General features: G+C 42.2%; 1 protein-coding gene across 1 annotated transcript in view; it reads left to right on the top strand.

Moving 5' to 3' along the window:
- LOC134958791 (complement factor H-like) overlaps nt 1–27,029 on the top strand; it is a 258,602-nt gene that overhangs the window by 13,271 nt on the left and 218,302 nt on the right. The window contains exons 2-3 of the mRNA XM_063941517.1: nt 11,663–11,842; nt 13,299–13,404. Of these exons, the coding sequence (XP_063797587.1) occupies nt 11,663–11,842; nt 13,299–13,404 (286 nt within the window). The remainder of the gene's footprint in view (nt 1–11,662; nt 11,843–13,298; nt 13,405–27,029) is intronic.

Below are 27,029 nucleotides of genomic sequence, written 5' to 3'. Positions count from 1 at the left end.
GTTTTTTCAAAGGGCTCTCAACCTCTGAATAGTGCAATTACATACCTCCCAACATGACCATCTCCAGGAGAGACAGAATACTCTATTCCTGGATTTCCCTGTTAATTTAGGATTGCCATCACCTGTAGTAAAATACCTTTCTTATCCATTAACCTGTTCAAAACAGGTGACGACAAACATACAGTAAGAGAAAAGTTCAGAAGCAGAGCATTCTGTCCCTCCTGGAGAGGGTCATGTTGGGAGGTATGCAATTATTGTTACACTGTTGCCATACAATGGCTGAGAATGTGTTATGTAGCTCTTGCAGCTCAATGTATCTCTTTAATGATTAATTCATACACAGTGCTGCATGAAGATTTTGAGCTTTATGCAGCTTAAATAAATTTTTAAGCTGTTATTACACTATTACCATGCAATAGCTTAGAATATACTGCTATTGCATACCTCCCAACATGACCCTCTCCAGGAGAGACAGAATGCTCTGCTCCTGGACTTCCCTCTGAATTTATGATTGCAGGAACCTGTGGTGAAACACCTTTCTTGTTCATTAACCTGTTCAGCACAGGTGCAGACAATCATAAATTAAGAGAGAAGTCCAGAAGCAGAGCATTGTGTCCCTCCTCGAGAGGGCCATGTTGGGAGGTATGCTATTGGTGGTCATTCCGAGTTGATCGCAGGCAGCAACTTTTTACTGCTGCTGCGATCAACTAGTACACGCCTCTGGAGGAGTGTATTTTAGCTTTTACCTACTTACCGTGTGCGATGGATCCAGCGATGATGGGCCCGGCTTTGACGTCACTCCTCCGCCCTCCGTTCTCCAGGACACACCTGCGTTTTACTCACCACTCCCCAAAAACGGCTACAAACAGTCCGGATCCTGTCAATCTTCCTTGCGGTCGGCTCTGCAACCGCTTCCTGTGTAAGTCGCGACGTAACCTGGCGTCAGCTGTCGCCGGGCAATGTCGCGCACTGCGCCCGCCGCGCATGCGGCATGCGCACTCAGCACCCGTTCGCACCGCAGCGATAAACCGCTGTGTGTGAACAGGTCGGAATGACCCCCATTGTTACACTGTTGCCATATAACAGTGGCTACCATACAATAGCTAAGAATGTTATGTACTGTAGCTCTTACAGCTCAATGTATCTCTTCCGTGATTAATTCAAACACAGTGCTGCATGAATATTTTAAGCTGTTCTATTGATGTACCCCATTGAGATACTTTTGATACATTCATAGTTACTTTTGGCCTAATTCAGAGTTGATTGCAGCAGCAAGTTTATTAGCAGTTGGGAAAAACCATGTGCACTGCAGGTGTGGCAGATATAACATGTGCAGAGAGAGTTAGATTTGGGTGGGGTGTGTTCAAACTGAAAATCTAAATTGCAGTGTCAAAATAAAGCAGTCATTATTTACCCTGCACAGAAATATTATAACCCACCCAAATCTAACTCTCTCTGCAAATGTTGTATCTGCCCCCCTGCAGTGCACATGGTTTTGCCCAACTGCCAACAACTTTGCTGTTGCAATCAACTCTGAATTACCCCTTTTATGTTTAGTTCTCAGAGCCTGTACATGGCTTACAGGAGCTACATTTGTAATTGCAATTTTATAAAGCAATGTGTGCAGATATAATTCATTAAACATTCCACTGGGGGCGTGGCCTGGCGGCATAGCTGAGCAGTACTGTTCTGAAGGAGCTCCTCACATCGGACCCCTAAAGTGCCTATCCCCTGGTCTCTAGACGCCCCTGCACCTCCTAATTCATTGCCCACAGCAGTGGAAAGCCCGCAGCATCATCCTTGTGCAAAGAGATCCCCGAAGGCTGCCTTCTCAAGCCGCGGCCTACCTCTGCTCCAGAGGCCGGGGACTAGATTTTTCACTGCTGCCCGGTGGTCTGACGTGCGCCGAGGAATCAGGGAGCGGTCTCTAGAGCTCCCGCAGATTGTGGCCTCCTGCTGACCCCGAATCGGGGCCTTGATTTCTGCTCCAGCCCGGCTGGATCCCCCACTGCCGCGGACCGGAATCACAAATCCCTGCATCGCTTGCCGCTGATCTGGCTGCCACTGATTGCCCAGAGGGAGGCCTCCATACTGCACGAGCGGTGAGTCTGCTCTGGGGCTGCTGCAGCCTGCAGCACTGATGGCGCTAGGCGCCCGGCAGCCATTTTACATACACTTAGATGGCCCTATACAGCCTCCCTGCTGCTCTACTCCTCACCTGCCTTGGGGACTCACTCATTTACTTTTACAGATGGTGATTATATTGTGTGGCACTGGTCCTCCACTAGCAGTCAGCTGCTTACAAACAGGGAGTTTTGGGAGTGCTTTCTGTCACCCTCTACATTTGAAAGACTGCATCATCTCTCTACACCCAGGGCTGCCGGGAGTTCTCTTCAATCTTCTCTATAGCAACCTTTTCCAGTTTATACAGCCTGCTGTCCTAGCCTGCATGGTCCCAGTACGTCTGTAGAATGGACTGCAACATTTCCACCATATATACCCCCCCTGCCTGGTCTTACTACTTACTGGCCCATATAGCCCTGGGGTTGGCCACATCTACCCACGGTGCTGTTTGCTTTCCTATATACTGGGCCCTTCTGTTACGATGCGGTTGCTGTTCACCCCTTGGAATCAAATCTGCTACTGCTGTGATAGGATGTGATCTCCTCTGCAATGTGCTCTCCCCGTGCCTCCCCGCAGTCATTTTAGCCGGCACGTATTCACACGCGGCATAGAAGTCTCTCTGCTATATTGAGGCCCCTGCCGAACTCCCCTTTCTACTGGTGTTAAAATTTTCTCTGGAAAGTGCTACATCATGCCTCCAAAGAAGCACAAAGCCTCCAAACCGATTTCTCAAGTCGCCTTTTTCAAGCCTTCTCCTTATCATAACAAGTCTCAGGAGACAGGGGTTCCTGCGTCCGGAACGGTCCACTCACCTACGCTTTCCTCTCCTATAGCGACTGCATCCTCAACCCATAACTCCCCTTCCTCGCCACATTTGGATGATAATGAAGCCTTAACAGTGGGCAACATGAAGCTTCTGTTACACCAGTTTAAGGACGAAGTGGCATCTGAATTCCGTGTCATGTTGCAATCCTGCCAGAGCTCTATTGAGGATTTGGGTGAGAGAACCGGTCAGCTGGAAACAAAAATGGGTGAGGTGGTGGGCTCTCAAAATTCCCTCATCGACTCTCATGATACCCTTGAGGGGGAAGTAGCTGCCTTGCGAGATAAAGTAGCGGATTTGGAGGATCGCTCGCGAAGAAACAATCTTAAACTCAGGGGGGTCCCTGAATCAGTTTCTAATAGCAGCCTTCATGACTATACTATAGAGGTTTTCAAGAAACTACTACCCTAAAATGCCCCTTCTGATTCTTTCCTTGGAAGCCGAAAAGGCGTTCGACAGACTCCATTGGGGATATCTGCGATCTGTTCTCAGCAAATTTGGATTTTTTTGGAGGTTTTTAGACTCTATCTTTGCTTTGTACTCCACTCCCTCTGCAAGGGTGTCGGGTGAGCTTACTATATCAAACGGCACTAGAAAGGGTTGCCCCTTGTCACCCCTCATTTTTGCATTGGCTATTGAGCCCCTGGCTGAGACTATTTGGTCTGATGCGAACGTCACAGGTCCTGAGATAGGGGGATTGAGTCACAAGATCAGTTTATTCGCAGATGACATTTTGCTCTGTATGACTCATCCTGTTACCTCCCTCCCCGCCCTACATAACATCCTGGATATATATTCTAGAATATCTTACTATAAATTAAATACTTCTAAAACGGAAGCCTTACCATTCCATACTCCGGTACAAACATTGACTTTGCTTAAGGACAAATATAGATATGCTTGGCAAGTGAGATCTATTAAATATTTGGGTATTCACCTCTCACTAGGTAGGGATTTATATGATTGCAATTATACACCCTTACTGAGCCCGTTTTGAAAAATTAAATAAAGAATGGCTCCTTCACGAAATTTCTTGGCTAGGATGTATCTCTGCAACCAAGATGATACTGCTCCCAAAACTTCTCTATTTATTCAGGGCTATCCATCGTAGCTTCCCCAAATCTCTTAGTGTAAGAGCTAACAAAATCTTTTCTCACTTTATTTAGAAAGGGTCTAAACCACACATTGCTAGGCAGGTTTTGACTTTACCTAAGAATGTTGGAGGGGTAGCTTACCCTAGTTTAGAAGCATACCACGCCGCATGTCTTCTCAGCCAGGCTCGGGACTGGTTCTCCACACACAACCCTAAACCATGGGTCCTTATTGAACGGTCTTTTTTGGGATTGATTGACATAAGGGAACTTTTCTTGCTGCCTATTCATGGTGTTCCAAAATGGCAGGGCCCTGGGGAATCGGTTAGATGTACCTTAAAGCTTTGGCATTCAGTGGTAGCGTCTGACCCAACTATCTCGCAGCCAGCAGCAGATTTGCCTGTTAGGACTATCACCAGTATCATCCCTAATCTTATGCTGGAAGCTTGGATAGATGCTGGGATTGTGAATTTGAAGGATCTTTGCTCGGAAGGAAGTTTAGTGCCCTTCTGTAGCTTACAATCCCATTTCGATATACCAAAACATGACTTCTTTAAATACTTACAAATACGCCATTGGCTTTATTCTTGTGTTGGAGGGTTGAGAGGTCCCATTCCCCTCCCTGTTCCTCTGTATTCTAGGCTGTCCTCCCCTGGCCATAGCGGTGGGATATCTAAATGGTATCAGTACATTGTTCTTCTGACTAAAACAGGTAAGACTCCTTCTCAGCTTAAATGGGAGAGGGATCTTTCAATTGTTCTCCGTGAGGAGGAATAGGACACTATCTCTTTAAGGTGTTTAAAAATTTCTAAATGTCTCCAACATTCAGAAATGTTTTATAAATTATGTCACAGGGCGTACTTCACTCCGCAGCGGCTTTATAGCATTTGGCCCTCGATGTCCCGACTCTGTTAGAGAAATTGTGGGCAAGTGGGCAATATTTTACATATTTTCTGGGAGTGCCCGATCTTGAGGCCGCTGTGGACTGAAGTGTTTTCTCTCATGCGGGAAGTGCTAGGTTTGGAGGTGCCAATGAATCCTTTGTTTGCCTTATTTCACTATTCAGCACATGCCTTACTGCACTGTGATAGATATGTTGCTGGTCATATCCTCATATCCACTAAGGCAGCAATTGGTCAACTGTGGAAATCGCAGTCAATACCCACCATCCAAACTATTATTAATAATACCCACAAGCATTTCCTATTTGAAACAGCAGGAGGTGTGTATTCTATATCGCCTCCATCTGTGCAGAGAAATTGGTTGAAATGGAGGGAATTCCGGGAACAGCAGGGCCATACTATACTTATTAATGATTCTACTGATTTGTCGCAATTACACTCCCCACTGTCTGATACTGATTTATTGTAACAGTTCTTCCTCTTTTACCTCCTTATACTAATGTCTGGTTATGCCGCTCCTACGAACACAATTATTGTAGAGTTTAACTTTTGTCTTTTTGTTCCCCCTTATGTATCACTGTCATGTACTCCTTTTTTCTTCTTTTCCTACTTGCGCTATTTGCTGTTTTCTCTGTTTTGTTTCTGTTGTATATTTCATTTGTTTGTTGCCAAGTTCAGTTGTACACAATTGGTGAATTGAGTGCTCTGCTCTAATGTTACTGTATTATGTTGACTTTTGTCATTTACTCAATCCTGTTATTTTTTTGGACATTTTTTTGTGAAATGTACTATTAATCTTGGTCTATGTTTATTTGAAACTTAATAAAACCTATTAAATAAAAAAAAAATCCACTGGTTTTGCTTATTCCTTTTTTTCCAGAATAAATATATAATAATTGATATCCTTTTAATGGTTATCTTTTACTATTTCTATTATTCCTTAAATTTTCCCATTTGTACCGCTATGTCCCATAAAAGGTTTATTCTGAGGCTATTTGTATTATAGATTAACTAACCAATCATTCTGCTGTGAACATGTAGGAAAACTTAAAATTCTCAATTATATAATGCAGGGTTGGATACCAATAAATGAATCTATTCAAAAAGGATTCATTTATTGGTATCCAACATATAAGAGCTAGTTGGAGAACCGCGATATAGAGGGGAACCTTGCTAAAGCTGAGATGCAGTGGATCTTTACGTTACATACTTTGATTTCTAATGGTTTGAGTTCTGAATTCAAATTAAAATGGTTTATGTAAAATGTGAACATTTTAATTGGTCCCTATGAAACTCTGTCATATGTTATGTAAATGTCCTTTTTGCAAAGTAATATGAGTTAATATACATTTTAAATATGATCTATAGCCCTGCATTATATAATTGAGAATTTGAAGTTTTTCCCATTTGTACCGATATGTCCCATGAAAAGTTTATTCTGAGGCTATTTGTATTATAGATTAACTAACCAATAATTCTGTGGTGGACGTGTAGGTGCCATAGGTCTTAATATTATGATAACATTCAGTCCTTTTTATATATATATATAAATTAATCCTTCCTGGTATCTGAATGAAAATAATGTAATATGAATTATTCCTATCCTTTTAATCTTTCTTTAGTTGTTAACTGTAAACCCTATAGCATCCATGCATGTGCATTAGGACCTGTTGGGGGAGTGGAACGCAGCATGGAATGCTGACGTTCTTCATTCCTTTCCCCTCACCGCTGATAATACTAGCGCATGCGCAATAGAAACTTCCGGGCCGGTGGAACGCTGACGCTTCCCTCACGCCTCATCTCACAGCTGATGACATTGGCGCATGCACAATAGGAACTTCCGCACTGGTGGAACGCACCGTGAAACGCGGATACTTCCGGACCGCAAGTGTGTACACTATCCTGATCTGCAAAACCTGTTTTTGTATATTAAATGTTGATATTGGACAGAGCAATTACTTATTTTAGTTTATATTGATTATTACTGTGTGTTGTATTATCCTTGTGTTTCAAAAACGATTAACTCTGGAAATTGTTCCCATCATGCACTATACCTTTGCACTTCCTGTAGAGTAGGTATAAAGGTTGTATAGCCCACACTCTGTATCTACACCTTGACAAAGACCCAGTTGCGTCGAAATGGTGTTGGAGCATACAGAGAGTGGACTTTTAAAACAGCAGTAAGGATTACCACTGTTTCTTTACAATGTATGCTGGAGGACTATCACTGGTGTTATTCCGGATATTCAGCAGTGTTAAAGTCTTTTTGTTACGTTCACTGTACTTGGTACTCCTGGAACTGGGCGGATGAGCCCCAAGTACAGGAACGTAAAGCTGCAATTGATACGGAGCTCAGCAGCTACCCCTACGGAAACCTGACTCCGTTGTCTCACCCTCGTTGTCAGCCTATGCCTGCGTGACTATGGTTTCTTGGGCCCACAGCAGCCGCGTTTGAAGGGCGGATTATGTCTGCCCAACTCCGATACCCCCCGGTCTTAGTTGGAGATAAGGCGTAAACTGAGACGGGGTGATGACAAGGGGAACCTCTAACTAAAGACAGAAATACAGAGTTAGGGGCGCTACAGAACTTAAATAAAGTATGTGCGGCACAGCCGCCAGGATAAACAACAACAAAGGAAATTCTGTCCACACACCGACACAATACTGTTGTGTACCGGCGGTGACAGCATATGCAGAACCCTCTGCAAAACACCAGTAACTAGAAACTAAAGAATACAGCGGCCTTGGCCGACGGAAGCGACAAAGCCGCTACTCACGGAACCGGTACAAATACTGGCAAACGGACAGGAACCCCCAATGTAGCTGACACAGGCTCTCAGGACCAGAGGACAGGCAGAGTTCCAACGACTGAGCAGTGGACACCAAGGAACAGGATACCGAATCAGGATCAGGAATAGACAAAGCCACTGGACTTCAGGACAGGAACGCTTCAAGGCAAGAAGCTGGATCAGACACTGGATCAGACACTGGATCAGACACTGGATCAGACACTGGATCAAGGCTGGAAGCAGCTAGACAGAAGCTGCTAGACAGAAGCTCTGAAACTGGACCGGAACTATCACCGGCGTCTGTGAAATGCACTGAGACAGAATATAACAGGCAGCCCTCCAATAGCTGCAGAGAACCTAATTAATTATGTTGTGCAGCTGCCCTGCTGCACAACTGACAGGTGCAATTAACAGACAGGTGAGGCTGAACACATGGGAACAGGCTGCAATTACACAGACTCACCACCGGCAGCAAACAAGTCTTCTAAACCAGAGAAAAGGGAAATCCTGTCCTGCAAGAGAACTAACACATAATATACATAAACGGAAAACAGGAATGAACCACTACCTGTGGGAGAGCCAGGTAGCATCTGAGCCTCCTGAGGATGCTCAACGCTGCCTGGCATAGAAATAAGTAAGGCAGCAGCCAATCCTGAAATCCCTGGGTTTGGAAGCTCCAATCTCGGGATTGAATCCCGCCCAATTTTAGGACGGGATCATGCAGATCCCGATCCTGGGATTGACCACCATAGGCAATAGGGACGGTGGATAGTTTAATCAGTTGCTAGGCAACCATGGTAATCACATCATTTTAGAGTCCACCCATGCAGCGATTGGCTGAGTGCGGCCTCGGCTGGTGGGACATGAGACGCCCACCTTTGCTGTGATTGGCTGATTGTGGCACCAGCATGAATCATAAACCCTAATGGTGTCTTGCTGAAGAGTATCCGGAAGTGACCAAACCCGTATACTGGGTGAAACTTGCTTCCCACTCTATGAGAACTCCCATCTTTTCATCTACTGCTAAGTAGACGGTCGGACAATTGGTACAGAAGTGACTAGCAGCATTATCCTGCTACCCGGTGGCCATTGCCCTCCAATTTGGACCTGTGCCCGATACCTCTAGGATCTGATAATAGACTTGATTGAGTCCTGGTTCTCTCGACGACACGTAAAACTCAGCGTTTTTCTTTTTCTTTTTCTCTAATTCTATTGATATCAGCAACTGTATAGAGACTCTGCACATGCTTTCAGTTTATTTGTTCCCTGCACACAGCCTGCATAATTTTCAGTGAGACTCTCTCTGATACATTGTAATAGTTTCAAGAGCAGTGTGAATAGTTGCAATTATCAAGTCAAGACTTACATCAATATATATTACAGTGGAATCGATACGAGATCCCGGCGGTCAGGAGACCGACTCCAGGAGCCCCACAGCAGGGATCCCAGCAGTGAGCACAGCGTGCCCCCTCACATGCTCGCTGCGCTCACCACGCTTTGGGCCCAGTGGCAACATTTGGTCGCCACAGGTTTCTATTCCCCTTCGGGTGGTGGTGTGGACAACCACGAAAGAGGAGTAACCAGCTGGTGGTAAGGACTCCGACCGCCGGTATTACAGCTGGTGTCGGGATTCCAGCATCGGTATCTTGACCGTCAAGATCCCAACAGGCGGTCAATTGACTTCCTCCCATTACAGTATGTTTTATTTGTCCTCATCTCACCTAGAGTGATTGAATCATTATAAATCCATTGGTTACATGTATAGCAACCTAACTTGAAGAGAACTTACTGACATAAGATATGAATGTTCGTGCAGAGTGAACATCACAGTGTGTTATCAATATTAATATTCAAGAAGCATTATCTCCTCTTCGCCTTACTTTATTGGTGTTTTGATTTAATACTCTTTGAGTTTGTATACTATACATATGCCCAAAAATTCTACAAATTAATGGACATTATCCTACAATGCTTTGATTTGAGACTATCCTGACTGATCCTCATACACCATTTGGTTTGTGCCTCTCAGGAGGATGACTGTGTCAGGTATTCTGAATGTTCGATTCTAAATACTCTAGTCTCTATGTGGACTCTCATTGCTGATTCCAGGACATACCAACAGGTTGTGAACCCCACATCCCTGGTCTAACACCAACAGTAGATCTACTCTTACTTATTCATCTGGGAATCATTTCATGAGCCGGAAACTTTATTTCACTTCTTCAAATCCTCCTCTCAGGTATCCCAATCTCACACTATATCTCCAGCTATACTCTAACCTGTGTGCTTGGTGAACTCTCATCAGTTATCCCAACGGAGGCTGAAACCATATAACCTACTAACATATCACACTGGGTAAACCCAAAACCATCCGATGTTGGAAGCTAAATAGTGATGAGCTTGGTTAGTAGTTTTGGAGGTTACAGAAGCTAGGTAGCTCTGAGTCTAACACTGACAGGAGATTTACCATTTTTTCTTCCTTCATACTCAGTCTTTGTCATGGCACAACATGTTTCAATCCTGTTGCAAAAGCATTCTTAGCCTTTGATGTATATCATGAGAAGCTCTTATTTAATTCATTATTGAGTTTGCATAAATTGTCATTTGATGTGTCCTTGTGTGAATAATCAACCCATTTTGGGTAAGATTCAATTATAATCAACCCAATTTGTTGTAGAAGTAATTATTATTTTCACAATAATCAGACACCCTACTAGTGGGCAGGATACAGTAGCTCCAAGAACATACAGAACTGGCACATCTGGTTATTTGCTTTTTTGTTTCTTCTTCTACCTTTTTATCTGTATAACAATATATTTTAAGGATTTATTAAAAGCTATATGTTAAATATTCTCATATTTAATCTGAATTTCTTCTGTAAGAGTGCACCCACACAAGAGTTTTTTTCTTTCACTCAAATTGTACCCTTTGACTCCTGAGTGCACCACCAAGATGACAATATAGTGGATTATGGGGGTGATTCAGACCTGATCATAGATGTGCTAAAATTAGCACATCTATGATCACTTTCCCCAACATGTGAGGGGACATACAGCAGAGGCTAGTCTGCCCCTCATGTCAAGCCCCCCCCCCCCCCCCCGACACACGCACACACTGGTGTAAAAGCATAGCATGGCGGCGGTGCTTTTGCACCGGCCAAGTAGCTCCCTACCTGCGTAGCCCAGCTGATCTGGCAGGCAGCCACCCACCATGTTCTGGGTCACAGTGACTGCGTGTGAAGTCATGCAACCGCCACAGCTCATCCCCACAATGGTCCGGACATGCCTGCGTTTTCCGGATCACACCCCAACGACGGCATTCTAATGCTGTCTGAACACCCTTCCTTCCCCGCGATTGCCTTTGCCTGATTGCACCAGTGAGATGCTTTTGCACTAGTCATAGGGATTCAGACTGTGATCGCTGCTGTTGCAGTGATTGGGTATGAATTAGGCCCTATATCCCATTACAATGTCACATTTTGATTTTTTTTTAATATCTATATTATTTACTGACTAGTGCTGAATCACACTCTTGTCCTACTAAGTATTCATTTCCATCATTTAGACAATTGTTGGAGTTCCATCATACTCCATCTGAGATACTTTTACTATGGAGGGTGGGCTGTAATGTTATAATGAAGACACATGGGCAACATTTTCTTCTCAAGAAATAGTTAAATTAATTAAAAAATATATGTTTTTGATTTCAATGAGAAAAAAAACACTATTTTTTGTAGACAACAACCATCAGTTAAGCACAGTAGTTAATAGATTACAATCAGAGAAGAGGCTATAGCATGCTATATATTGAGAATAATGAGTATAACAGCCATCGCAATTAAATATGTGCATTATAATGTTAATTCAAATATAATTTAAAAAAAAATACATGAGTCAATTCTTTAAGTCTGTTTATTTGCTTTCTTTCATTTAGGATGTCCAGCCCCAGAGAGAATAGATAATTTTTCCCTAAATGGTGAATTGAAAGACAATTATGCAGAAGGAGAATCTGTAACTTATTCTTGTTACCCTGGTTTTAGTCGTGTTGGACAAATTAAACAGATTTGCTCTGGAGGTAAATGGGTGTTTACCAATCCAAAGGGGCAGTGCAAAAGTAAGTATGTTTGCTATAAAACATGTAGCATTTAACCAAAAAATTATAATACTGTGTACTGTATATATTGATATTTTGCAGGAAGTCTGGTAAGTACCTGGCTCATTCACATCTACAGTATGTTTATATGCTTTATATGCACCCAGTAAGACCAAATGAGGGCACTCACCATAAAAGTTAAAAGTAGATCTAATAAGCCATCACCATCAAAGCATATAGTCGGCATTTTGGCCCCAAAGGGTCTTTGTCAAGACAAAATAGAGAGGGCATAAGCCCAGGACGGAGACAGGAAGAATACTGTATAATATCATTTTGAAGGGGAAGTGGAAAAAGCGCATGTTATTTGCTCTGATACCTCTTCCCCCCATGTATTAATATGGTGGTGTGTGTCCCTGTCAGGGCAATGTATGAATAGTCAGTGGCACTGACCATTCCAACACCTGCAGCCAGGGACTTGCTGAAAACTTTCAGCCTGGGGGGCAGACTTAAGCAAGCGGCCCAGCTTCTCACATGGAATCAGCAGTCATATGGCCATGGAACACTTAAATTGCACTGGCATGGGGGGCCCCCTTCCAGCCAGCCCCTGCCTGCAGCTATTGATTGCAGATGTCGATACCCATACACCACAGCAGGGACAGCGCAGTTCCTGGCTGTGCTGGGTGTTGGCTCCAGGCGGCATGTGAGATCTCGCGTGAGTAACGAGATCTCGCACATGCGCACTGGAGCCGGCCAGACAGAGACACAGGTGGGGATTGCCAGAGGGGAGAGTTTTCACTCCCCCACTCTGACAGACAAGGTTTTCTTACATCTTGTCGATGTTCCTTCCTGCTTCACCTCGGTAATGAGACAAATTTTAAATTCCAAAAATATGTATATGCTTTGTTTGTAGTAGCAGTTATGATTAGGCTAGAGAAGATTTTTATATTACAATGAGTAAACAAGGGATTTCTCTGAGTGTTAAGTTGCTTAAGCTGTACTTTAAAAATGTGTCTGGTTGAATGTTCTGGACCAAATGCCATCATGTTACCAATATGGTTTCATTGGAGTTTAACTCAAGGCCACTTGTTAAAGACATTTAGAGCTACAAAGTGAGTGGGGGGAAAAAACACTGATACCGGAAAAATAAACTACAAATTAAATGTTGCCCAAGTATCCATACATACATACATACAAATTAAAGTACAAACACACAAAGCAGTGAGTATAGGAGATAAGAAGGCTATAATCTTTTTAAAAGTTCTGTAAACTGAATCACTTTCTATATGGTTGTAAAGTCATTCCCATCTGTACATTACCCCATTTTGTTGAAAAAACGATGCACTAAATTGATATATTCCTAAATTTCATTCGGTAGAACTACTGATGCTCAATACTCTACATTAAATAATACATCTTCTTCAGTTAGTAATGAAAGATAATTGAACAGTTTAAAATATTTGACATTTATATTATTTAGGGAGATCTTGCGGACATCCTGGTGATATTCCTTTTGGATCATTTGAACTGAAAGAAGGAGATTCATTTGTGTTTGGAGCTGTTGTTGAATACTCCTGTGATGAAGGGTGAGTCTATGGATCATCTATATAAAAAGTATTCAAAATATGTAGTGAGAAACACAGGGACCGAAAATATGTTGGCAATTTTCAAAGAGAAATAAGCAGTAATTTTCAAATAGTATGTATGGAGAGAAATACACACACGGTAGCTCTCACTTCTCTCTCACTGTGTAAGTTACAACACTGAATATTGTACAAAAAATATTACAAATTGAATAAAAATGTTTAAAAGACATTAAAAACAAGGTACTTCTGCATAGCTAATAAGAATTTATGTAGCTAGATTCTATTTTGTATTATTCTCTTTATTTATGAATGCAGCACACAAGTGCATAGATGAATGAATACATAACTTGTCCCTTAAATAAAAAAATACAAAATTCATACAACTCTTTATTGTTTATTAGAAGGTAGGGGTAAGGAAGGGGGTTGGGCAGGGGTATGAGGTGATCAGGCAACATCTATTACTTTTAAAGAATCAAAGGTATGAAAATAAACTACATATATAAATACAGATCTAGGCCCAGATTTATCAAGCCTCTGAGAGTGGTAACTGTCATGTCACAGGCTGTGTTTGAAAAATGAAAGTTAGGAGCTGAATGGTTTGTAGTTTAACAGCGTGCAATTCATCACTCTCCAAGGCTTGATAAATCTGGGCCCTAATATGGAGACTAGGTCACTTTTCACCAGGCACCTGCTAATTGAAATGCTAATACCAAGAACTCCAAACTGCTTGGAACTTGTCCACTTTCTCATCAAGAAGGGTGGTGGTGTACTTCATCGAGTTCAAATACCAAACCTTGTTAATTAGTGTGGAGATGGGGGTGGGGGGACGTTAAAAGTTTTTCTTCCAAGTTGAGGCAGTAAGTTTTGCTGCAGTAAATATGTGGCTGTTTAGTTTATTCTGCGGTATGGCTACTCCTCTCAATGGCTTGCATAACAGCGAATAGAGCAGATCCTTAAGTGGGATGGTTGTAGATACACTGCCCACTAGGGAAAGAACTTTATTCCAGAAATTTTAGATAAAAGGGCAATACCACCATATTTTCATTACGTACCATGGAACCCACATTGTTGCCAACAGATATCTGATGATGCCAGGTAGATAGAGTGAAACATTTCAGGGACCAAGTACCATTGTGTATAGATTTTCTAAGAATTCTCCTTCAGATTATTAATGGACATTTTAACAACCCACTGCACCCACTCTTCTTCTAAACACTGTTCTAAGTCCCATTCAGGCCTGTTTGAAGGGTTCTTTAAATTCTATTGGGGTGATTGGAAAATAGGGAATAGAAGATGGAGATCACTCTCTTGTGTCCCAGGTCATAAAAGCATACATTTTAAAGTGGTGTGGGTTGCCTGATTTTGTGTATCTTACTTGGAGATTGAATGAAGCTAAAGATTTGCATATAGTCAAATTGACAGTTAGATCCCACACCGTGACTTTCGCACAGCTCTGAAAAATCACTGGGTGCAAAGTACCCCAGAATATGAGAGAATCTGGTAATCCTGGCCTCACCAAGGGACACATGTAAGCACCTACAGTATACAGGGCAGTGGAAACTGGGGGAGATACCAGATGGGAGTCAAAGGGGATGGGTAGGGAGCTGATGTTCATTTAGTTTATCCCAGATAGTTAAAGTCACCTTTACACAGGGAACTTCATGTAATGAATGCAGCTAGATTATTAATGCAGATACAGTATTAATTTATTTGTTGCTACTTGCAGCTAGTTTAAAGAACAACTGGTAGATCCAAATATGACTTTTGATACAACCAAAGCTTTGGTGTTATAATAGTCTAAGCTACATTAGACCTATTTCATTCGGGACTTCACCAATTGGGTTTTAGTTATATGTATATTAACTTCAACATTTATAGGGTATCCGGACTCCAGGTCGACAACAAAAAGGTCGACACACCTTATGTCGACACCAATCGGTCGACACACCTTATGTCAACATAGACAAAAGGTCGACATGGACAAAAGGTCGACAGGAACAAGGTTGATGTGGAAAAAGGTCGACATGCATTTTTCACAATTTTTTTCTTTTTTGGAACCTTTTCATACTTAACGATCCACGTGGACTACGATTGGAACGGTAATCTGTGCTGAGTGAAGCGGAGCGAAGGCACCATGCCCGAAGCATGGCGAGCGAAGCGAGCCATGCGAGGGGACGCGGTGCACTAATTGGGGTTCCCGGTCACTCTATGAAGAAAACAACACCAAAAAAACATAAAAAACTCATGTCGACCTTTTGTCCATGTCGACCTTGTTCATGTTGACCTTTTGTCCATGTCGACCTAAGGTGTGTCGACCAATTGACGTCGACTTAAGGTGTGTCGACCTTTTTGTTGTCGACCTGGAGTCCCAGACCCATTTATAGTACTATCTTCCAATTAAAGATTGTGGTGAAACTAGAAAATGTGTTGACATCTTATATCATACAGGTTGTGCTTTTATTTCAGCTATGATTAAAAACGTGTTCAAATAAATACAGATAGCACATCTCTGTATATAAAAGTGAATATATAGTAAGAAAATACAAGCGCATAATAAGTAATATGTTAACATGTGAGATATGCATTATTTTGACACACATAAGTGTATTAACTGGTATCCGGTTGATAGATAGACAGTGTCTAGTTAGACAGTCAACAGATAGACACCATAAGTTAGAAAGACATTAGGTCGACAGGGTCAATAGGTCAACATGAAAAAGGTAGACAGTCCAAAAGGTCGACAGGGTCAAAAGGTTGACATGAAAATGGTCAACATAAAAAAGATAGACAATGTTTTTTTTAAAAATTTAACATGTTTTTGGGCTATTTCATACCTTCTCTACCCATGTCGGCATAGAGTTGGTAATAAACGTTGTGTCGAGCGCAGCGAGTCACCGAGCCCGAAGCGTGGCGAGCAAAACGAGCCCCGCGAAGGTATGCCTTTCTACAATTGGGGGTCCCAGACAGGGGCGGATTGGGAACAAAAAGTGGCCCTGGAAAATTTGTACTTGTGGCCCCACATGGGCAGCACCAGAGGTGTAAGGTCTAGCCAGGGGCCATGGCAGCAGCACCCTCCCCCCAAGACTTTCCAGATAGTGGGCATGTCCAGCATCAAGGAGGAAGTTAAAAGGAAATAAAATTAAATGTTATGAGCACATTATATGATACACCTTTAGAATTTAGGAAACTATATAATTCTTTAGAAAGATATATTTTCTTGCTTATTACACCAACCGTATCCCAATCACTATTCACTCAATCTTATATGTCAGCCAAGCAGGCAGACAGAGCATACACTAGATCATCTGCAATCACAGGCTAAGTGGCATAGTAATTTTCATATATGCAAATAGTTTGGCATCTTATTCATTATGTCTATAAATAGGACCACATGTCCTCAAACAAAACAGGCCCCACTGGTACGTCGGCCCACCGGGAATCTTCCCTGTAGATCCTATGGCCAATACGCCTCTGGTCCCAGATGACAAAACTATCCACACAAACCTCAAAAATAAAAAAAACATGGTGTCTACCTTTTTTATGTCGACCTTTTGACCATGTCGACCTTTCGACCCTTTCGACCTTTTGTACTATCTACCTCTTTCGTGTCGACTTTTTGACCCTGTCGACCTTGACCCTGTCGACCCAATGTCTGTCTAACATATGGTGTCTATCTATTGACTGTCTAACTAGACACTATCTATCTTTTATACCACACCCGTATTAACTATAGTCCATATTTATAAACATTAGTCATATTGTTACTAATAGGTAAATAATACAGTTTGTAAGAGAAATAAAAAAGAACACGTTCAAAATATGTAGAAGAATGTTTTTAATATTAATGTTCCTGATTATTTTCAAATATTTATTTTATCAAATTTAACATATCTTAAATTTAAGATATGAAACATAGAGCGGATGAAAGTGGTGATGATAGATTTTAAAATTAGCATGTGATTACTTTGTGTCTCTCTGATATAAATGAGGGATGTAATATTACTCAGTTTTAGGGGCATATTTATCAAAAATCACATTTTAAATAAGATTTCAATGTGATAATATCAATTAACACTTTCATGCATAGAGGCCATCACAGTGAACAGATGTTTAAGTTATTATCTCCTGTAGAAACTCTCTTTTCGAATCACTAGTGCAATGTGTCCTTTTCTTGGGACCTCTACCAAACTTAGAGGGTATGCCACCTAGTGGCAGCTTTTAATTGCTTCACAAACAATAAAGGTCAAAATAAAATGACTGAGAAAAGTTCACCAGCATTGAGCACTTCAGGGATTTATGTACATTTTTTGTACTCAAAGATACAGTAGCAGAGCAGGTGAAAACAATATCAAGAAAGCAACATTTAGGGCATAATATGGTAGATGTTTTGATAACATACTCAGTAAAAAAAAATTCACAGTTGATATCAAATCATATGTCCAATTCAGTTGTAGTCATGCAATAAAAAGATACAAACTGCATACAAGGCTTACCCAGGCATATACAGCAGACGGGATCGGTATGAAATACCTCCAATCAAAATCCCGACGGTTGAAATCCCGACAGCAATTGACCGACGGTCAAAATCCTGACAAGGTCAAAATCCCGACATGGACAAAATACAGACATTTAAAATACAGACAAGGTCAAAATACCGACATGTAAAATGCCGACAGGTCAAAATACCGACATGCATTTTTCATTGTTTTTTTTGTGTGTATTTCGACATAGGTCGAAGGGTTAACCCATATTGATAATATAATGGTTACACCAGAGGTTCCCAAACTTGGTCCTCAAGGCACCCCAACGGTCCTGGTTTTAAATGTATCCATGCCTGGCCACAGGTGACTTAATTAGTACCCTAGTCAATTTGATTTAACCATCTGTGCTGAGCCATGAATATACCTAAAACCTGGACTGTTGAGGTGCCTTGAGGACCGCGTTTGGGAACCTCTGGGTTACACATTGAATCATAGTTGCAGATAAATGTAACTTTATATTGCTTATATTGTGATATGTATTAGCTAAATGCTCGCTTCAGATACTATATACTTGGCTCTTACAATGAAACAATAGATATTTGTAACATTATGTTCCATTTGTCATAGTAGATAATCACTAAACGCTCTGATAGTTTAATTACGTATATTGTGTTGTAATGTAGGCTCTGTGAGCATCTATTTGGGTGACCTTTCTGATGACAATATGGATTGCAGGGATGATTGATCTGGGTGGGAATTTCATGTCTTATGTTGCGGACCATTGGTACTACATACAGTAACATGCTGGCTACATCTCCTAAGCACATAGCTAATATTATTACTAAATGGACTAGTAAGTATACTTACAGTGAAATTGTCCTTAATCTGTTTTGTCCTACTTATATATTATTGACCTGACCTCGTTATCAATATTTAAGCCCCTTGGTGCTAATGTGTCCATGTCGATGTTAAGTCTGAGTTCCTCTTTGTTTATTTGTTGGGTGTAGTCCCCTCCTCTGAGTCCTGTGAATGTGAGTGCTGAGGGGTTGCTATTGTGGAATTTCTGAAATGTGCAGAAAGCAGGTGTACTTCTGATTCCTTTTTGTATTGCGAACATGTTCTATGATCCGTGTCTTTAATTGTCTAATGGTCCTACCTTGGTACTTTTTATGACATGGGCACTCTAGAATATAGATTAATCCCTTATTGTGACAGGTCAAGGTACTCGTGATTATGATTTCCATAATATTGGAGATGGATGTTACTTAGTGTTTCGATTTGGTGCTCCTGCTTTACAGGTTCCAGTGGAACCTTTACAGGTTCATTATTAGGGTGTTTCGCTAGCAGTTTTTATTTCAAATCTTGTCCCTGTTTGTCATAATCAGTCAGTCTTGAGCAGTTTCTCCTTGTTCTCTTGAACTGTCCTTTTGGAATGTTGCTCAACCAATTGTGGCAACGGCCACTTGATGCTAGAATGAAACTGTTCACATCAACCACCTTGTGGAACATGTTCGTGTATAATTCTTTGTTGCTGGTGAATATATTCAGGTCTAGAAACTTGACCTGTGTCCAGCTAAAGATGGTCGTTAACTGTAGGTTGTGTTGGCTGTTGTTAATGTAGCTGATAAACGTGTTAAGTGAGTTAATGTCGCCCTTCCATATAAAGAATATATAATCTATGAACCTTGTCCATAGGACAAGGTTCGCATCAAGCTCTCTCTTTGAAAAGATGTATTTCTCCTCCCAATGACTCATAAAGAGATTTGCGTATCTCGTTGCGAACCCCGTCCCCATTGCTGTGCAGTTGACTGGAGGTAAGATGGATCTTTAAACCATACGTAGTTATGGGTGAGTATGAAACGGATGCAGTTGGTAATGAAATCCCTTTGTTTGGGTGGTATTTCAGTGTCTTTTGTCATGTAATGTTGTATGCTGGATATTCCTATTTCGTGGTCTATTATGGTGTATAAAGATGTCACATCGCTGGTAAACAACCAGAGCTCCTCGTTCCATTGTACCCCCTGTAGTTTGTTGAGTATATCAGTAATGTCTTTCAAATAGGATTTATGTGCTGATACGTATGGTTGTAGAAATTTATACAGGTATGGGGAAAGGTTGGAGGTAAGTGAGTTTATGCCAGATATGATTGGTCTGCCAGGTGGATGATGGTGGTTCTTATGAATTTTAGGAAGGTAGTAGAACACTGGGATAATTGGGTGTGAGATGTCTAGAAATGATTATTCTTTCGTCGTCAGTATCCTAGTGTCCAGGTCCCCTTTGAGAAGTGACTGTAACTCTTGTTTGTATTTCATTGTTAGGTCTTTGTCTAATTTCTTGTATGTCGTGATTTCATCTAGTAATCTCCCACATCCGCAGGTTTCACTATGATTGCCTTTTTGATGCTTAGTTATTTTAGTGCATTAAGTTCAGCTTTTGTCATGTTGTTGTGTGTGTATATCTCTGTGGTTTATCACAGAGTTTGAAAACTTCATGTTGTACCATATTGGTGATGGTTTCTATTTGTTGTCCCATCACGTAACTGGGGTAGAAAGTAGAGGCTGGTTTCTGTTTGGTGTGTTTGTATATATCAGTAGTCAGGGGTTTGTATTGTGGTACAGGTGTTTTGTGAAAGAATGTCTTCAGAGGCAGTTTACATGTAAACTTTTGTATGTCTAAATATGTGTCAAACTTATTCATGTTGGATGTTGGTGCAAACTTGAGGCCTTTGTCGAGTGCACTCAGATGTTTATTGTTCAATGTTGTGTCGCTGAGGTTGAATATTCCATTTCCAGGGGTGGTGTTGACCCTTGATCCTGTCGTTTGGCCACTTTGTCCCCCTCTACATCCCCTTCTAGTTCTTCCTTCTTTCTTTTTATTTTTTTTCAGTGTTGTGACAGGCCCTGTCTCCTGCTCTAAAAATTTTTGTTGATTTGCACATTGTATGTTGGTAGGGTTGGTGTCCCTTAATGGGTTTTCACTTGTAGATGGTTGGATCATATGTGACTCTGCTGTCAGTGTAGGTTCAATGTCTCACCATCCTTGTTCCAATAATTGTCTGGCTACGTTGAACTCTAAATCCTTCTCTATATCATGTATGGTGAAGGATGTATCATAGGCAGTGCTCGTGGTTGACTCGCTGTCTGATTCAAAGCCTTCCAGGTGTCTCTCTCTATTCTGGATCTTTTTGGTATTTAGCTTGGTCATGTATTCTTGGTAAGTCAGGTTTAATTTCTTATAGATTGGTGTTTTTGGTGTTGGTACTCTCCTGTTGTGTTGAATATTCAATCTTGGTTTGGTTGGGGATATACACTTAATGTTCCTGACTGTCTTCTTCTTCTTTCCTTGTGTATGTATATGTGCTTTGTTTCTGATTCCGTATCTGTCCCTTAGAATCATGCGGTTTTGTTCATATGATCTTGTCTTACCCTTGTTTAAGTTTGGCTAGGGTTAGATTTGTCAGTGTGTGAAACTCCTCATCTTGCTCGTACGGTTATTATTTTGTGTTTAATCTGTCTATTTCTTTAAGGTGTTGAGTTCTTCCTTCTGTGTGTCCACAATCAGTCAGAGCTGTCTTAACAGCAGTGTAGGCCCCTGGGCACAGCAATGCACTGGGCCCCTTACCCATCCTCCAGTGGTAGGGGCTGCTATGTTCCACTCAGCATGTAGGACCTGGAGCAGTAATTTCTGCTAATTACTCCTTTACTGCACAGATGGATCGGGAGGGAGAACACTTAACTGCAGAAGGGGGCATTGGGCTGAATGATGGGACCCTGGTACATGGCTTACAGGGTGGTAGGGGGTGTTTAATATGTAGATGAGTGGTGGATAGTGAGTGTGTTTAATATTCATCATTTTCTGGTGGGAGGGCAGCTTGCTTGACTGCATATATCTCAAGTTCCTAAAAATAGATTTCTTAGCTTTGAATGGAATAAAAAAACTAAAGAGCTTCACCTTTCAGGAGGTACTGGGGACTTGGGGACTGGGGAGAGTTCAGGAGCCAGAACAATCCACCAATGAAAATATAAAACTACATATTAGGCGTGTAGAGCTGGAGCAGGCACCAGCTGCTTGAAGGCTGATATCTCTGGTTCTTGGCATAGTAGAGACAAGCTGCCAGTGTCCACCAAAAGGGGAGAGTGCCAGCTTTTGGAGTATACCCTCAGAAAACCTCTAATGGTGTGTACACATGGTGAGATATTTTCTTACGATTTTGACTATATAGTCAAAATCGTAAGAAAAGTTAGTGCAGATCGCAAGGTGAAAGTCACCTTGCGATCCCGATTCAATGGCATCGCAAGAATAGATAGACTGTGCAGGCAAGTCAATTTTGACTATCTCTATAGAAGAGATAGTCAGAATTGACACTTAGCCAAAATCGCACATAGGGGGTCATTCCGAGTTGATCGCTTGCTAGCTGTTTTTAGCATCCGTGCAAAAGCTATGCCGCCTCCCACTGGGAGTGTATTTTAGCTTAGTAGAAGTGCGAACGAAAGGATCGCAGAGCGGCTACAAGATAATTTTGTGTAGTTTCTGAGTAGCTTCAGACCTACTCAGCGCTTGCGATGACTTCAGACTGTTCAGTTCCTGTTATGACATCACGAACACGCCCTGCGTTCGCCCAGCCACGCCTGCGTTTTTCCTGGCACGCCTGCGTTTTTTTGAACACTCGCTGAAAACGGTCAGTTGACACCCAGAAACGCCCACTTCATGTCAATCACTCTGCGGCCACCAGTGAGACTGAAAAGCTTCGGTAGGCCTTGTGTGAAACTACATCGGCCGCTGTAAAAGTACGTCGCGCGTGCGCATTGTGCTGCATACGCTTGCGCAGAAGTGTCGTTTTTTTGCATCATCGCTCCATAGCGAACATTTTCTGCTAGTGATCAACTCGGAATGACCCCCATAGTCAGTATCGCAAGCACATTCATTATGTGCTTACGATACTGACTATGTGCCGATCGAACCCCTGTCGTATAGTGAGAATCGGGCATAGCCCGAATCTCACCGTGTGTATGGGCCTTAAGTCAGACCCAAGGTATCTGGCTGGGAATAATAATTAACAGGCTTGGATGGGGACCACTGCTTTGAAGTTGGATATCTCCGGTCCCCCAGGGATTATTTTCAAAAATCTGGTGCCCCTGGAAAGAGGAGACCCTCAGCTATCAGTCCACGGCCCTTAGAATCCTGGGGCCCTTGGGCAAGTGCCCATTGAGCCCATACAAAAAGACGGCCCTGCTATCAGTTGTGTCAATAAGTGTGAGCAATCGGTTAATATTTCATTTCATCTTGTTAGGAATACAGTGTCTTTTTTATCTTGAGCCCTTTGGTACCAAATTGTTTGTGAGGTACCAATTAAGTGTCTGTGTGTCCCACCATAAATTTGTTCTCTTTACAGATCAATTTTTCTAGTGATTTGAATGTTGTGAGGAAATCACTAAGTTTGGTTTCTGGGGTATCTATTTTGCCTACTTCATAGAATATTGCTTGATCCCTTTGTTCCCTATCTTGTTTGTTTCCTGTCCCATATGTGTATTTTATTGCACCTCTTGCTGCAGTAGCTGGACAATTGAAATCATAGGAGGGAATTTGAACATCAACTGCGCACTATGGTGCTACTGATAGTGCGGGGAGTGCTGCTAATATAAAAGCAAGATTGTCCGTCTTGCTGGTTTACTAAATACTATACAGGTATATAGCGCTCACCCCCTAGATTATGGTGAACTGATGTGTTGTAAAGATCAAAGTGAAAATAAAGATGTTGCTTTAAACAATGCTGTCTTTACTTATGTACAGTACTAAGCACAATGTATCTATACATGTAATTGCAAGATTGTCAACTTCCCTAATAAACAAATGACATAGGGGGTCATTCTGACCTGATCGCAGGCTGACGTTCATTGCAGCGTAGCGATCAGGTTGGAAGTACGCATGCGCTGGTGCCGCAGGGTGCTGGCAAATGGCTGACAGCTGATGGCTGTCATTGCCTAGTGAATGACAGGCAGAGGCGGTCACTGGGCGGGAGAGGGCGGCACGGTGGCTTTTGGACGCCGTTTTGTGGGCAGGGTCTGGCCAACGCAGGCATGGCCGGACCATACGGGGGGTGGGCTGCAGCGACTGCGTGACATCCCACGCAGCCGCTGCGACCCGGGCAGCGACGAGTAGCTCCCGGTCAGTACTCAAAAGCTGCACTGGCCGGGAGCTACTCCTGAAGTGCAAAAGCATCGCTGCTGTGTGATACTTTTGTACTTCTGTAGGGGGAGGGCGGCAGGCCTGACATGTGGGGCGGACTAGCCCTGTGCTGAGCGCATCCCACCGCATGTCAGTGCGCCGATCGTTGCCCTGCAAAATTTTGCAGGGCTACGATCAGGTCTGAATTAGGCCCATAGTGCAGTAAAACAACTTAAATTTAAATAACTGTCACACAGTGCAAAGCTACGGGTAATGGGATTCTTTTATCTCCTTTACATATATGTACATCTCTATGGGTGTGGTTCAACAAATCGACAGTGTCTGGGTCGACAATGTTTAGGTCAACCACTATAGGTCGACAGTCACTAGGTCGACATGGATGGAAGGTCGACAGGGTTTCTAGGTCGACATGTGCTAGGTTGACAGGTCTAAAGGTCGACATGAGGATTATTATTTTTTTGGTGTCGTTTTCTTCGTAGAGTGACCGGGATCCCAAATTAGTGCACCGCGTCCCCTCGCATGGCTCGCTTCGCTCGCCATGCTTCGGGCATGGTGCCTTCGCTTCGCTCGCCACACTTTACCGTTCCAATCGTAGTCCACGTGGATCGTTAAGTATGATAAAATTCAAAAAAAAGAAAAAAATTTGAAAAACTCATGTCGACCTTTAGACCTGTCGAACTAGCACATGTCGATCTAGAAACCCTGTCGACCTTCCATTCATGTCGACCTAGTGACTGTCAACCTATAGTGGTCAACCTAAACATTGTCGACCTAGACACTGTCGATCTTCAGACCGGATCCCATCTCTATATAGGCTTGTAAGAGCCTGTTGCTGTGGTAAAAGTTCTTAGATAGTTCTCAATTAGTTTGCTGATACAATTTGTTCACTGAGAAAAAGGCTACATTTCTAGGTATTAAGCAAACTCAGAAGTAAATGAAAATATTTGTGTTATAAACACTGAGGCATTTTTGTTTCTGGGTGAATATATCCATAAAAACTGTAGGTGTAAAGGGCCCCATACACTAGGACGATAATGCCCGATTTCATCAGATTTTGGGCATTCGCCCCGATATATTGGATGAAATCTGGCATTTTGGAGGTGTTTCCAAGAGCATCAGATCGGATCATCCAGATTGAATGGGCTGCACATTCAATCTGGTCCGACCCCGCAGGCATGGCTGGGATTGGCCAGGATCACCCAAGATACATTATATGCAAAAGGACAGCATACGATGTATCATACGGACATGTCGCGGTAGTGTATGGGGCCCTTAACAAATGAATTGCATTCAATTTGCAGGATTTATTTTTCTGGAGAAAAAATACAGTAAGCTATATGATAACATATTGGAAACATACCAGATATTGTTTTTTTGGTTAAATACTGTTACATAATAATAGGGTATTTTCTATGTTGCAGATACATGTCATCCACTCAAGTAGACATGTGTATAGCTTCTTTAGTTTTATAGTTTAAAAAATAAAAACATTTTTGTATTTTTATAAGCCCTGAAGACTAATAAAAAAATAAAAATAAATCTTACATTTTATTTTTGTGGCCGCAAAACCCGCCCCTGTGGCTTAAATGCCCATTGTAGCACTGAAAGGGTTAACCCTCATGCTTCTGCGCTATTTTTGAATGGACACATGACCCATAAGACACCATTTGGAAATGCTGTAATGTATGAGACACCAGTTGTAAATGTATTAGCCACTGGCAAGGAGCATGACTGCAGCCAGGAGTGCTGAGTCTCAGGCTGTAGCATAAGGCTGGCCTCTGCATTATGCTGAGACTAAAGGTCTTTGATAGTGGCCAGTGTACTCACTCCAGGTGATGTCTTGGAGTTTCCTCTGGGAAGTTGTTAATTAGAACACAAAAAAGTTGTTAATTAGGGAGACTTCTGTGTGTGTCTCCATGTAGTGTCTGGTGGGGCTGGAGAAAAACAATTTGTTAATTTTCCAGGATTTTCTGTACAATTGAGGAAGTTGATTGTGAACTACATAGATTCTTTGATTCTGTATGATAAATATATCAATGGAGGAATGCAAATTACCAGTCCCTGTGTAATTTAATTGCAATTACATTTTGGGATAGTTGGTCTGATTGGTATACAAGACCAAGTATGGGAGGAATACGGACAGGTAACGAAGGTAAGTGGACAGCTAATGGAAAGAAGCTTTTTTTGGTTCGCCAAGTTGACCAGAACCAAAAAAAGCTTCAACCGTTAGCTGTTCACTTACTAACTTATGCCTAACAAGTCTGGCACAACGAACTGCTATGTAATTGTAAACAGTGTTTTATAAACAGTGTAAGTAATGTGGGTATGTATGTGTTATGCTATGTACTATGTAATGTTTATTCTTTTTAAGTTGTTATTTGGCGAAGCTTTGTAAACCGCAAACAATTCCTAGTATACGTGAGTGTACATGGCCAATAAAGTTGATTCGGTTTCGGATTCTGAATACAACATTCTGTACTGTGTCTTCTGACTGTATAGAAAGGGTTTGTGAGCCCTAAGTTATGTATTGCTTCTGTGACATCAAGGAGAGTTGTACTTCTGTGAACATATTGTATGTTGCCCCCCCAAGCAATACTTGTAAAGGAAAAGGTGTCAGCGTCCGGGGTCTTACCGGAACGCTGGGGCCGTGGGGCGGGCTTCACGGGCGGCCGGGCAGCGGCGGTGGAGGGCTGCGGTGCTGGGTTCAAGGCTAGAGGCAGCGGTAATGGCATTGAGGGGGTCCACTCGTGGCGGCGGGACGCCGCTGCAGCAGCTCGCTCTCGCTAAGCCATTGCCTAGGAGACCAGGGGCAGTGAGCAGCATGTTGTCAGAAAAGGTCTGCATTACTGGGCGCCGCCATGTTGGAGACCAAGTTTCTGACATAATTCCTGTTCCTAGTTTTCCAACCAATCTAGGGAGACTTCTTCCTATAAAAGGGGGCTGGTTTAGGACAGGGAT

The sequence above is a fragment of the Pseudophryne corroboree genome, chromosome 9 (assembly GCF_028390025.1).
Source record: "Pseudophryne corroboree isolate aPseCor3 chromosome 9, aPseCor3.hap2, whole genome shotgun sequence".
Classification (NCBI taxonomy): Eukaryota; Metazoa; Chordata; class Amphibia; order Anura; family Myobatrachidae; genus Pseudophryne; species Pseudophryne corroboree.
The sequence above is the reverse complement of the archived record's forward strand: the minus strand, read 5'-3'. Positions and strand labels throughout refer to the sequence as shown.